This window comes from Lutjanus erythropterus, chromosome 21, assembly GCF_056507025.1.
Source record: "Lutjanus erythropterus isolate fLutEry1 chromosome 21, fLutEry1.hap2, whole genome shotgun sequence".
NCBI classification, from domain to species: domain Eukaryota; kingdom Metazoa; phylum Chordata; class Actinopteri; order Lutjaniformes; family Lutjanidae; genus Lutjanus; species Lutjanus erythropterus.
In genome coordinates, this window is record NC_139337.1 from 16,121,573 (window position 1) to 16,134,330 (window position 12,758).

The following is a 12,758-nucleotide window of genomic DNA, read 5'->3' on the forward strand; positions in this document are numbered from 1 at the left end:
CATCTCCCACACACTATGTACTTAACGCTGCCATTACTGTTACATTACGAAAAAGGTTGCATTATTAAAGGGCAAATGATCACTTAAACGTGGATACCAGGAATAGTACGGGAATAATAAAAATGCTTACATGACCAGGAACAGAAAACAGCACAGGAGCCATTTCTCCCTTTCTTTTCAACATTTGGGGAAAAAAGTAAAACTGCTGCTGTAAGTGCTTTTTGCATGGCCTGACAAGACTCCTAGGCTCATAATGAAACTAATATAGCAGCAGGGTTGTTGGAATGACTAGGGAGACGTCCCTTAAGTGTAACACCCGGGTTCACGCCCCTGTGTAATCACTTGCCGCACTCAGGAGTCCTTGAGCAAGACACTAATCCCAACCATCCCCAAAAGTGCTGCCCTGTCGCTGAACCTGACCTCTGACCTGAGACGAGCACCTTAGAGGGATCAATAACGCATTTCATTATCGCAGGATTCTTGGAAATGAACTGAATTACCGCTGTGGGCATATGGCGGCGGGTGGTGCAGAATGAGTGTGTGTGCTCAAAGTTGTGTGTTAAGTCATGCATGAGCGCCCAAGACTTTCCTGTGTGTGTGTGAGATCACCTGGTATAAAATTGGAGTCAGGAGAGCATGGCCTGGTCTCGCTGTTGTTTCCTGAGCACTGGTTTCCAGTGGGAAACAGGACGTCGCAGTGACGCACGCGCATCTGGGCCCCGTTGGAGTCACAGTGGGACCACTCCGACCAGCTGGACCAGCTCTCTGGAAACGATGGTGACAGTATATCTCACAGCCTGTCCAGTGTGTACCATATATGTGCGCACATGTGAGTTGTGCGCGCCCTCAGCTGCACATTAGTCATGCATGAGTGCCCCCTGAGAGACTAAAGAAAATAAGCAATGGACCTGTGATGGATTGGTGGCCGAGTCAGAGCCCTAAGCTGCTTATCACTGAGGTGTGTGAGTGTGTGTGTATGTACCTGGACAGGGCTGTGTGTTGCACAGTGCCTCTTCAGTGTGCAGGCCCAGGCAGATGTCTCCTCCGTAGGCCGGTGGGGGGTTGCTGCAGGTTCGCGTCCTCATGTAGTGTCCTCCTCCGCACGTCACAGAGCACTTGGACCATGAAGACCAGCACGACCAGCTGCCATCCACTAAACCAGAGAAGTCAGTGTCATATTGTTGAAAGCGTTTTGGTTATATTCATCTTAAAGGGATAGCCCTGATTATTTGAAGTTGGGATGCATGAGGTAGGTATCGATAATCAGTGTCTTACTTACAGCCTCCTGTTTGGAGAAGCAGCAGAGTACCAGTGTAGAAAGCTAAAGAATGTACTGCTATGAGCAGGGCCAGCAGCAAAATGTATTTTAGCCACCTGAAAATCAATATCAGTTGAAGTGTTTGGTATATTTAGAATATTTTCACCACTTTATGTTGCTGTCAGACAGCCTTTTCCAAAGGGAGACCAATGTTTTAGAACCCAAATGCTGGTTCCTTGAAACTGACAAGACTCCGTTGGAAAGATCAGTAATTCTGCAGAAGATGGGAGTTGTCAGTGTATCATTGCATTGATCAGTTAGTTTCTTAGTATTTTTGAAACATTGGTGAATCCAAACTAACCTTTAAAAACACCAAAGTCACACAACAACACAAACTAACTAAACAGTGCAGACAGCAGTAGATCAGAAACTCCTTTGCTCTATAAAGATAAATTTCCTGACTTCACCAACAGAGTTTGGTTGAGAGAAAGAGCACAATATTTGGTTTACATAATCGCTGTTTCCCATCGCAAAAAGGTTGTCTGACAGCAACATACAGTGCTGAAAATATTCTAAATATTGCATACACTTAAAGTGATACAGATTTTTTAAGTGGGCATTTTTTAGGGGGCAAAAACATGTTTTGCTGCTGACACTGTCCACAGCAGTACATTACTTGGCACCTTGCTGATGAACCCCACTTCAGAAAATCTGAACTCTCCCTGTAACTTTTTGTTATTTACTTGTGTACCTGATGTAGGACAACAGGATATATCCACAAAATTTCAAAGATTCACGTTTTCTATGAAAATATTCCCTACAATGTGTGCATTCATGTTTTCTAAGATTTAGGTTCCAGGTCATTTCAAAAGACAATTTCCTCTGAACATCAAGTGATGGGAAGTCATTCCAAGTCATTTCAAACAGTGATGCGTGACGCACAAATATGAAGCAATTTAAATATGTTTGTATGTGTGTTTGTGAATGTTTTGAAGTGACAGGAAGTGTGCTTCACCCAGCTGTTACAGCAAACGCCTGACCCCCCCCCCCCAGAACTCAACAATCTCTCCTCTGATTAATAAAGATAAATGAAGCGTTGCAGTCCTGTTGTTGTTCCTCCCTTCATGCGGTGCCAAGTGGCAAACAACAGTCAGTTAAAAACATGTGGAAATTCATGACATTACTGGCACACAAAGAAGACAGAAATAGATAAATGGGAGCAGGGAAAAGAAGGGAGGCAAAGGAGCAATAAAACAGGGGCAATCTTTGGTCCATGAATCACAACAGAAGTAAATATCCTTCTGGTCAATCATCTGGATAAAAACCTTACTTCATTGTGGCAGAGAGATATTCCCTTCTCAGAATCACTTGAGAATTGCTTTTAAAGACCTGATGATGGCTGGCAGCACAGTGCAGGTAATTGAAGTTGCCGATGCTTTTTGTCATCTCAGTGTAATTTCTCTATCACAAAGTGACACACCAGTCGATTCCTGGCCCTCGATGACGGATCGTCTCATCTCGGGCGCAGACGCAAGAAAAACACGGATTCATTTGTTTCCAAACCAGATGGATGGTAGGCACAACACCTTTTCTCTCCCTCTCCTTCACAGTGCACTAATGCATTTAAAAAGCACTGGATTAGCCATAGGAGGATTACAATTGGTCTACCGGCACGGTCTGCCTGCCTCAAAATAATATCTCACTTTCAGAGGGGTGCTAATTGAGTATGCATTAGTATTCACTGCTGCTCAGGCTGGGTTAAGTCGGTTCCTTTGGGGGACAGAAGAGTGGAGTTGCTCATCAACATATTGTAGCTATGGTATTATTACAGTCAACAGAATAGGTGTACTACACGTATTAGCATACGGAAATCAAAGTGCATTCACTCGATGTTTTACTCAAACATGTATTGGCAAAGGAAAATCAAAGTGCATTCTCTCGACACACTTTACTCAGGGGAAACGCTTAAGGCAGCCATACGCTCTTAGAAATAAGGGTTACAAAAATGTTCTTCCTGAAGGGCTGAGCTTCACCCAGAACCATTTGCTTCTGAAGAACCCTTTGTTGGAGAAAAGTTCATCAAGGGTTCTTGTAAAACTAAAAGACCCCTTTTAAAAAAAAACACAAAATTTTTTGAATGAAATACTTATTCAAAGATGAAATCCTTTAGGAACTTTTTACTTGCTGACTGTCTGTAGAACCTCTGTTTGGAAACAGATTGTTCTAGTTATAACCCTATGTGATGGATGCCAAAGCCAAAGATCCCTTTATGGTTCTAGTTAGCACCTTTAGTTCTTAGAGTGTCCAGGCAGAGCCCTCCTGAATAAAATGCAAAGCTGATGCTCTTCATCTAAGTTTGTGGCTGATAACAGCTCACCCTGTTAGCAACTGTGTTCAAGCTGTTGGGAGCCCGGTGGCGTGCACTTTCAATGAATGAATTAACAGGCTGTAAAAATAGTATTGATGGCCGTTCACTCTCTCGTGCTCTTTTGCTTGCTTACAGGGTGGCAGCAGCTATGAAGACAGATTGCGGCGGCTGCAGATGACGTGCAGATCCAGGTTTTTATTGGGGTACCTAAGCCCTGCTCCATGGGGCTTGATTAATAATCATCTGAGACAACGCTCCAGCTTTTCTGTTTGGCGCCTGTGCTGGATACCAGGTGCTTTATGCCAAACTAAGCACTGGATTTCCATTTAGACAGCTTACTTCCCTTGTCAGACAGAGTATTCTTTTAATTAGAAAGCTTCCTCTTGCCGTCTTCCGCTTTGAGGAGTGTTGAAAATGCATTGTCTCAAGGCTTTTCACAACAGAATATGGCCTCCCATCGCTGGCAGCATAATTACCCAGCAATGTAATTACATACTGGAGCGCCACAGGGATTGTCTCTGATTCCTGGTGTAAATTGGGGTCTTCGTCACACCTCTTATCTGCAACTGATTTCTTTTGTGGTTCCTGATGATTTGGTAAGTCATTTTGTCTGTGTGGTTTTTTATCCATTAATCAAGGAAAAACATAGCTTGAGTATGGCGTGGACGAGTGTGTATTTATCTGTGCGAGAGTGAAAAACAGAGCAGGCTAATTGACTTCTGGCCTTGCAAATGTTCTTATCTCTGTGTGTCCGGTGTTATTGTGTGCACAGTATGTGTATCTGGCTGATAGCAGGCATGCATGTGTGCATTTCTTACCTGGACAAGGGGTGATGTTGCACTCCTGATACTCCTGTGCTGGTCCCAGGCAGGTCTGACCTCCGTACCTCGGCTCTGGGTTACTGCAGGTCCTCTTCCGGCTGCGTATTCCCCGACTGCAGTCTCTGCTGCACTGAGACCAGGAGCTCCAGGACGACCAGGCGCCGTTCACAGTGTGGCCTGAGATCCTCCCAAGACGAAGCACCTCCCCTGTTGGGAATAGAGTCAGGACAACATTAGACTATTTCATCATCTAATGACCTGTGGTATTGTTAGCCTTTCTCTGCATTAAGATGGCAGTTCATTTAAAACCCTGCTATATTCTCTAAGGAAGAAGATGATACTTGTCCTCCCTTCCTGGAATCACTGTGTACATTTGTTTTGAAGAGCGAGAAGAGGGCTGAGAGTCAAGAGCTGCTCTTTATAACAGTGCCTTTACACTAAAGCTTTTTGAGTATCAGTATCTCTAAAAGCATTGGCTTGATTTGTGTTGAAAGAGCAGTGTCCACTTCATGTTTTGTGTTCTTATCCAGTTATTTTGTGCAGCAGAGTAATTCAACAGACTTCATTAAAAATCAGCTGATGGAACAACTTGTGCTTACAGTGTAGAGACTCAGAGCTGCTGCCAATCAGCAGTTCTGTCTGTTTACTGAATTATACCAGAAACTATATTTCATCTTTAGCAGAGAGAAAGACAAAAGCTGATTAATTAATTCAGTGTAATTTTTATTAACCATGGTACTGTAGTTGCATGGCTGAGGCAATGGCAATGTCTGTCTGTGCACTAGATTTGGGTACTGAAATGCGGTGCCTGTTCAAATATGACCACTACCTGCCGGACCAAATCACACTGCAGATTTCAGCTGCATGTCTGAGCTGTCAATTCAAATAGTTGTTCTTTGGTGCAGACGTTAGAGACGCATCACCAAACTGCTAGTTAAGATTACAGCAGCATTTTCCTCTACATAGTTTGGGCAGCAGGTGCAATAGCCTTTAGCTAACCATTAGCTCCTAGCTACCTTAATCATGGTTAAAATGCCAGGCTAAATGGTCTAAAGTGTGGCTGTACCTCACTTGGAAGGTTTCCAACACTGGGCAGGACATCCATTACTTGTGTACTAGTACTTTTTTAAGTAAAAGGAGTGAGAAAAATAACTGTATTTATTTATTGTAAATTTATTCAGTATTTCTTTTAGTTCCAAATACCATACAAGTAGCACTATGGCCCCAGAGCAAAAAACACAAAAGAGAGTGAAGCACAATATAAATCTTATACAGACAGATACCACACTGACGGTGTCAGAAATCAGCTACACAAATGTAATCCATCATTTGATTCTTCACAGACCTCTTGTCATCGTCTGAAGATGGATTCAGTGAGAGCTGAGTGTGTCCTGTCAACACGCGAACGCACCCCCTCATCAAACAGCATCAGCTGACTAATCTGTGTACTCTCATCTGGAATGAGTTGAACAGAGGAATCCTAATGAAATATGAAACCGTAATTTCTATTAAACTATAATTACTGCATGCATTAATCAGCGCCGTGGAAATGAGCAGAACGATCACACAGAGAGAGGGAGGCAGAGAGCTTCTGGCCTTTTTGAATGAAAAGAGTGAACTCATCTGTTTGAGTGAATGATAATCACCTCCAATGAAATTACAGTCACTGTCCAAGCACTTCTCTGATGATTCACTCATTCAACAAACTGGGTTATTATCTACTTTTTCAGATAACAATGGAGGACTTCATTTTGTGTCTGTGCTGTTTCTGCTTTGCTTCATTCTGCACTCTGTCTTCTGCTCTTTCTTGCTTTTAGAGCCTTTAAAGTGAAGAGGGGAGAGCATTTTTGTGTTGTTGAAATAGACCGCAGATTCACATCTGGATCCTGCATCTGAACCACTAAACCGTGCCACAGCAACCTCCCATTTTTGTCTGATTCTCCTTCAAATCGCTTGATTTATCTTTTTTTATGATCCATATCTCGTCTGTTTTGCTCCCTGCCTCTCTTTATCCTCCTCTTCCTCTCTGTCTATCTTTTCCATTAACCTTCTCTTGCTTTTTGTCTCTGTCTCGCTTCCCCCCTCTCTCTGTCCTCCAACCTGGCCTCGCTGTTTTGTCAGCACGCTCTTTTCACTGACAGTTAGCGTGGCATGGCTGCTTTGTATTCTCAGGGAGAGGACAGTGTGTTTACCTAGCCCAAATCCTCGACCTCTTCATAACTACGGCCGACCTTGGCAGTGCACAGGCCGGCTCACCCCGGCATCAAGCTGGCGTGAGCGCTGACAGGCCCGTCGAGGCTCCCGCTCTTTATCGATTCTGAGCAGGCAGTGGCACGGACAGACCTGCCTGCCACTGTGACCCGTAGTCTTTATCAAGCCCTCTGTAGCCTGAGAGACTGGACTGCTGCTCTGCTCTAAAGGCATTGGAGTGCTTTATAATCAGCCCCATGCAAACATGTGCATACACATTACAAGAGGCTAATCTGGAAACACATATGTGCACCGTCCATGCACACACCAAAACAAGTAGGGGAGAGTAGGGTAAGATTAGCCTGTCGGTAAGTTCACCTACCAAGCAACTGTGCACATTGTCAGATGACCACAAATTCAGGAGGCAACTGTTATGTGTATCTAAGAAGCAGACGGAGGACGATGCTGGAATGGGGAATAGAAACGGGGCTTAGATCTGTGCCCAAACCCGATGGGACCCAACGGGGCCCGACAGGTGTGGGTATCATTATTATTATTATTATTATTATCATTATTATTATTACCAAATCAAATTCCCCCCATGTATTGTCCCTGTCACTGCCAACACCTACTGTTTGGTATATAGAGGGATGTTTGTTTGGAAAGGTGTCGGGCTGTAATCAGGTTCAGGCTGAAATATGCTAAAGAGGGACCGGGTTGGGTTGGGTTTGGACAGAATTTTGTTGGGCTTGGACCTTTTCAGGCTCAACTTTTCAGGCCTGATTCAAGTTCTAGGCATAATCAGCTGGTGTTAGCAACTGTGTTAGCAAAGTTTTTGACTTGCTAGTTTTGGATCATAAATAATTAATCATTACAAATACACATGCACATGTACAGTTGTCCCTATTTATGACAGAGGTTTATAGGTGAATTTAACTCTGAAACTGCAGCACCAATTCACAAAAATACCAAAATCTCACATGTTGCTTTATCTTTATTTGTTTGGTTTTATGTTGTTAGCTTTAAGAAAAGAAAAGGAAGAGAAAATGTATTATTAAAGTACTTTTTTAAAAGAGGCGAATTAATTATTCTCTGGTTTAAACTTGAAAAACTGGATGGTCAATTTACCCCCACATGGTTCTACTTGCCAGCTCACTCAGATCAACTTAATCCTAACCTGGGGCAAATTGAGCCACAGAAGCACTTTTTTTTCAAAGTCGTATTCAAGGCCTGTCACAATAATTGCATTCTTATCATTTCAATTTGATAGGACACATCTCGAAGATAGATGTTTTCAACTGACTTCAGTCTAATTTTTTCCTGGAGGACAACATACATAAAAACTGGCTCATCCTACCTGCACAAATGCAAATGTGGACACTTAAAGGGGTAGTCAAAATATCTGATGTGTCAGTTTGTTTGTGTTATTGACTGAATATGTGCAACTTAACATTCACAAGATAACAGAAACAAACTAACAGATTGAGGCAGCGATTGTCCAGCAACTCCCATGAAATTACTTGTTATGAAATTGGTTGGTCTGTATAATGACAATTTGTTGTTAGAAAAAACTGTCTGACGCCGAAGTAAAGTGGTGAAAACATTTTAAGGGCAATTCTTTAGGGCGTACTTAAAGTGATATTGATTTTTTTAGGTGGGCCTTTTTCAAGTAGCTAAAATACCTTTTGTTGCTGACCCTGTCCACAGGAGTACATTGTTTAGCTTCTGTGCCGGTGTCCCTCTCTGCCTCTTCTAACTGGGGCATGCTGACTGTAGGTAATACACTGACTATCGATAAGTTCAACCCCACATCAAATAATCCAAACCATCCCTTTAATCACGCCTGTGCCCACTATATATATATACACACACACACACACACACACACACACACACACTTTGCTCACTTTGCTTGCTTAAGCTCTGGCCTGAGACTGCTCTGCTGTGTGTATTGTTAATGCTGCTTCACAGGGGCTGCCCTCCCGTCGCCAAAACAAACAGCGTGGTGCCCTCCCTCTCAAATAGGTAGCGACTGGATCTATCGATCCGCACAAGAACCACACACAGCCGGAGAGAATTAATCCTCGCTCTCCTGACGAGCTGGGCCGAGCCAAAACTAAGAAGGACACGGCGCAACATCTAATAGTCCCCGCTGCAAAGAAACTAGGACATGAAAAAAAAGTTCCCTCCTCCCTCCCTCCTATTGCTCAACCTTACACCCCGCTCAAAGGCAAAATACACTGTAAACAAACTTATGAAGTTCTGTGTGAGGGAAAATATAGACAAACGCATATGTGGGATAAAAAAAGAGGAATGGGGTCTCTGTGAAGTCACACTGACACGCAATGCTGTGCAATCTAATGTACTGTAAAGGCAACTGTAAGAGTATTCAAACTGAGAAAGAAGCGAGAAGGAGAATAAAAAGTCGAGACAGAGGCAGAGACAGATACGTAACATGACATCGGCAAACAGGAGAGACAACTCTGCTTTGAGACAGACAGATGCGAGAGATGGAGAGGTGGAAGAATCGCTAACCTTCAGCAGAGAAGAGAGATGCACTGTCATGAATGTTGTGACTTTTATCAACATCAGACCATAACACTGGACCACACTGACAGAAAAAAAAAACAGTGCTTCTTCCAGACTGTCCTAGATTCACAACTGCACATTTACTCCCCATTACTCTTCCTCTCTCCTCCTTTACTTTCCCTATCAGATCAGCAATGTCTCCCTGTGGAGGAACCTGTTTCTTGGTACGTGTGTGCTTGCGCTTACACTCAATATTTATACCTAAAAAAATGTGTGGATGCTTTTGCATGCCTCATGCCACATATAACCATAAAACAAGGTTTACAGCAGCACTGCATGACAGTACTCCCCGAGCTGTCCTAAGGCCTGTGAAGCGATGGTCGACCCAGAAACCCTCCAGAGGCATATCCTCATGGAAGACCCAATTAAAAGTTTGCGAGGGTGCAATTAAATCCCCAACCCCAGAGAGCATGAAAGATCAGTGAACAGAAATGCACAGAAACACAGACACACAAGTAGCAAGAGCGAAGATATATGATATATGTGCACTGAGTTTTTGAAAGTTTCGATTTATTCACTGGAAAAAAACAGGTTTCAACAGAAAAAAGTTGGTGTCCAGGCTGCTGAAAATTCTAGGTTGACTGGATTTGAAAAGAGATCTTAAGTTAATTTTGTAATGATTCAAAGCAAATAAACTCGTCAAATTAACTTGTTTTATTATTACTTAGTGCATGTCTCTGGCAGCAATATTATTACAGCTACAGTATTAATACAGTTATACTTGAGAAATCATGTGCAGTAAGATTTAGATATTAAGTTGAACCAACAACTCTTCAGTCACATTACCAACAAATTTGATTTCCTTTTACATTTTGAAGTTTGAAAAGTGAGTTCCTCAGTTCACACAAGCTTCAGTGGCTCCTGTTGGAGCTACTTTGTTCTAATATTGGCACTAGAGCTACAACGATTAGTTGCTTAATCAGTTAGTTGTGAAATCTTAAATTAATTGTCAACTATTTTGATAATATATTAATCATTTTGAGCTTTTTTTATTTTAGGAAAAACTGTCAGAATTCTCAGATTTTCAGCTTCTCAAATGTAAATGTGTTCTGGTTTATTTAGTCATTTGTGACAGCAAACTGTGTGTCATTCAGGAAACAAGATATTTGATTCAACATTTTTAACTATTTTATGATTTTTTATGGGCCAAACAATTAAACAATTATTCCAGAAAATGAACAACAGATTAATTTAAAATGAGAATAATTGTTAGTTGCAACCACAATTGGCAAAGAGACAATATGTGAAACTGCTCCAAATGAATTAATCAAATTTTATGTGGAAGCAGTAGGGACTAAATTCAGTACTAACCTTCATCACAGTTTGCAGTATTGTGAAAAAAGTATATTAGAAACACACAAAGTTTATATCATATATATGTTTTCTTCAAGCTATGAAAAATTAGGGTATCAGGAGAGTTTTAACTCTCCAATAATGCATGCTGGGAAGTCTGCTAATATGCTGATCATGCTTCTTTAGATACTTCAGTTAATGAACTGATTAAACTATGTACAGTACATTCATTCAAGTTATCATTTCTAGTCATAAGCATGAGTTCTTCTAACTTGTAGTCTTTTAAGTTCTGAAAGTAAATTTGAAGTTTAATTAACTTGAACAAATAAAACTTTTATATTTAAGTTAATGAGAAAGGTTTATATGATTTTACTAAACCACTGTATGTTTTTTTTTTTTTTTACAGTGTTTGATTGAAATGGTTTTATTTACTGTCTGCACTGTCTGGGCTTATATGAATACAAGGACTGAAAGCACAATATTAGAGCTGCTACTAGCATGAATCATATTTATTTACTTTGAGGCATTTGCACAGGTTTAATGTCAAAGGGATTTGTAGCAGGTAAACTCCAGTTTATAGTGGCATTTCTAGATGATTAATTTCAAAATCACATACTGTTTCTAACACCCCAAACATCGACATTTGACAAGTTTTCGTCAGCTGCCATACAGAAACCTTTCAAAGCCCCAAACAACTGAACTCACTGTTGTTTTCACAATGTCTGTGTTTGCTTATTGTTTGTCTGCTCTTTTCTGACAACGTAACTCGGCATGATTGAGGATTTTCAGCTCCTGACTGACAATTTGCCCTCGAATGCGCCGCAAATGTTGAAAAGGAAAGTGTAGAAAACAGTCCCCGCTGCTCCGAACTGCAACAATAACACAAGTTTGACAATAAAATTAGGTAAGCGCTTACTGTGATGGATTAGCTTCCACATGCAGGTTTCAAGTCACCACAAGTGAGATGAACTGAAACCAACCAAACTTTATAATACCTTAAATAATAGTATCCTTATTTGTGAGAAGAAAAGTCACATTTTATGCTACTTTCAAGTCACTTTAAAACTTTATGGTAGGGTTTAGAAAATTGTTGTGATGTAAAATCACTTTTAAATGTAATTTCACATAAATGGGTTTCCATATGCAAAACACTGGTGCTTTAAATAAATTATTAAACCAAATATATAGAGAGATTTTTTTCATGTGGGTCAGTATGAAGTGGCTGTTGTTGAACTTAACCCTGGTACACTTGCACTTTTCGTTTAAGGGCACACAGCAGAAAAAGCAAAGCAAATATCAAAAAGGGGAATTCAAGACCAGTTTGTCTCCATTTAACCCTCTTGCCAATACAATCACAGGTAAACACGAAATACTGGCTGGTACTGCTGGCTGCACTGGTGGGCTTCAAGTGTGCGTTTGTCGTAACTGTGGGTGCTTTCAAAGGAATGAGCCAACTCCAACAACCTGAAATTGCCAACAAACAGCACAAGGAGGATTGATTTTTTTCTTCTACCTAAGGAAACTTGCTTCCATCAAAGAAACAGCCATTTCCTTCTCCCTGGTAATTTGAAGTACCACAGCACTGCTCTCCACTCTGAGGTAGCATCCAGCTTGATTGGTCCAAAAAAAAAAAAGCACCAAAGCGGAAAGCGAAGTGATGTTAAAGAAGACAGGAGAAGACAAGCTCTCTCTTTGGGTCTTTATTGCTGAAACCTGATAAGAAGGTGCCATCAAAACCCTGCTGTTGTGATGTTTTTAGGAGCCCAGAGGCATAATTTCATGCAGGCATGTTAAGAAAACAGTGGCTTTGTGCCAACAAAGTAGTTTTCTCCTGACAGGCAGTTGTGTCTTTTCATCACCCACGCTGATTTGCTAATTTGTTGACTCTGTGTCACCAAAATCTGTGGCACTCTGTGAGTGCCATGTTGAGGGCAAATGTGAAACAGACAATGTGTCACTGGCAGTCCAGCGGTACCCTGCAAATTTGGTGTCAAGGGTAATTGCAATAAGGTTTTGAACTTTATCTGACAGTAATCTGGGGAGAGGACAAAGGTTACACACTTAACTGAAGCATAACAGACAAAAAGAGTCATACCAGGAAATGTTGGCATCAACTGCTTAGTAACAGCTACACTCTTCAAAATACAAGTGCTAACTAGAACCATCAAGGGTTCTGTGGCTTCTCCCTGTAGGAGAAGCTTTTTAGGCTCCCTGGTAGAACTTTCCATGTGGAACCCTT

The 12,758-nt window shown here is 41.5% G+C and overlaps 1 protein-coding gene across 2 annotated transcripts in view; it reads right to left on the bottom strand.

Moving 5' to 3' along the window:
* sema5a (sema domain, seven thrombospondin repeats (type 1 and type 1-like), transmembrane domain (TM) and short cytoplasmic domain, (semaphorin) 5A) overlaps positions 1-12,758 on the bottom strand; it is a 173,942-nt gene that overhangs the window by 13,316 nt on the left and 147,868 nt on the right. For both annotated transcript variants that reach the window (XR_014772698.1, XM_084747092.1), the window contains exons 17-19: positions 4,445-4,654; positions 983-1,153; positions 610-765 (exon numbers count right to left, since the gene is read on the bottom strand). Coding sequence is in view for 1 of the 2 variants with exons in the window: in XM_084747092.1 (XP_084603218.1) it covers positions 610-765; positions 983-1,153; positions 4,445-4,654 (537 nt within the window). In the remaining variant the exon portion in view is untranslated. The remainder of the gene's footprint in view (positions 1-609; positions 766-982; positions 1,154-4,444; positions 4,655-12,758) is intronic.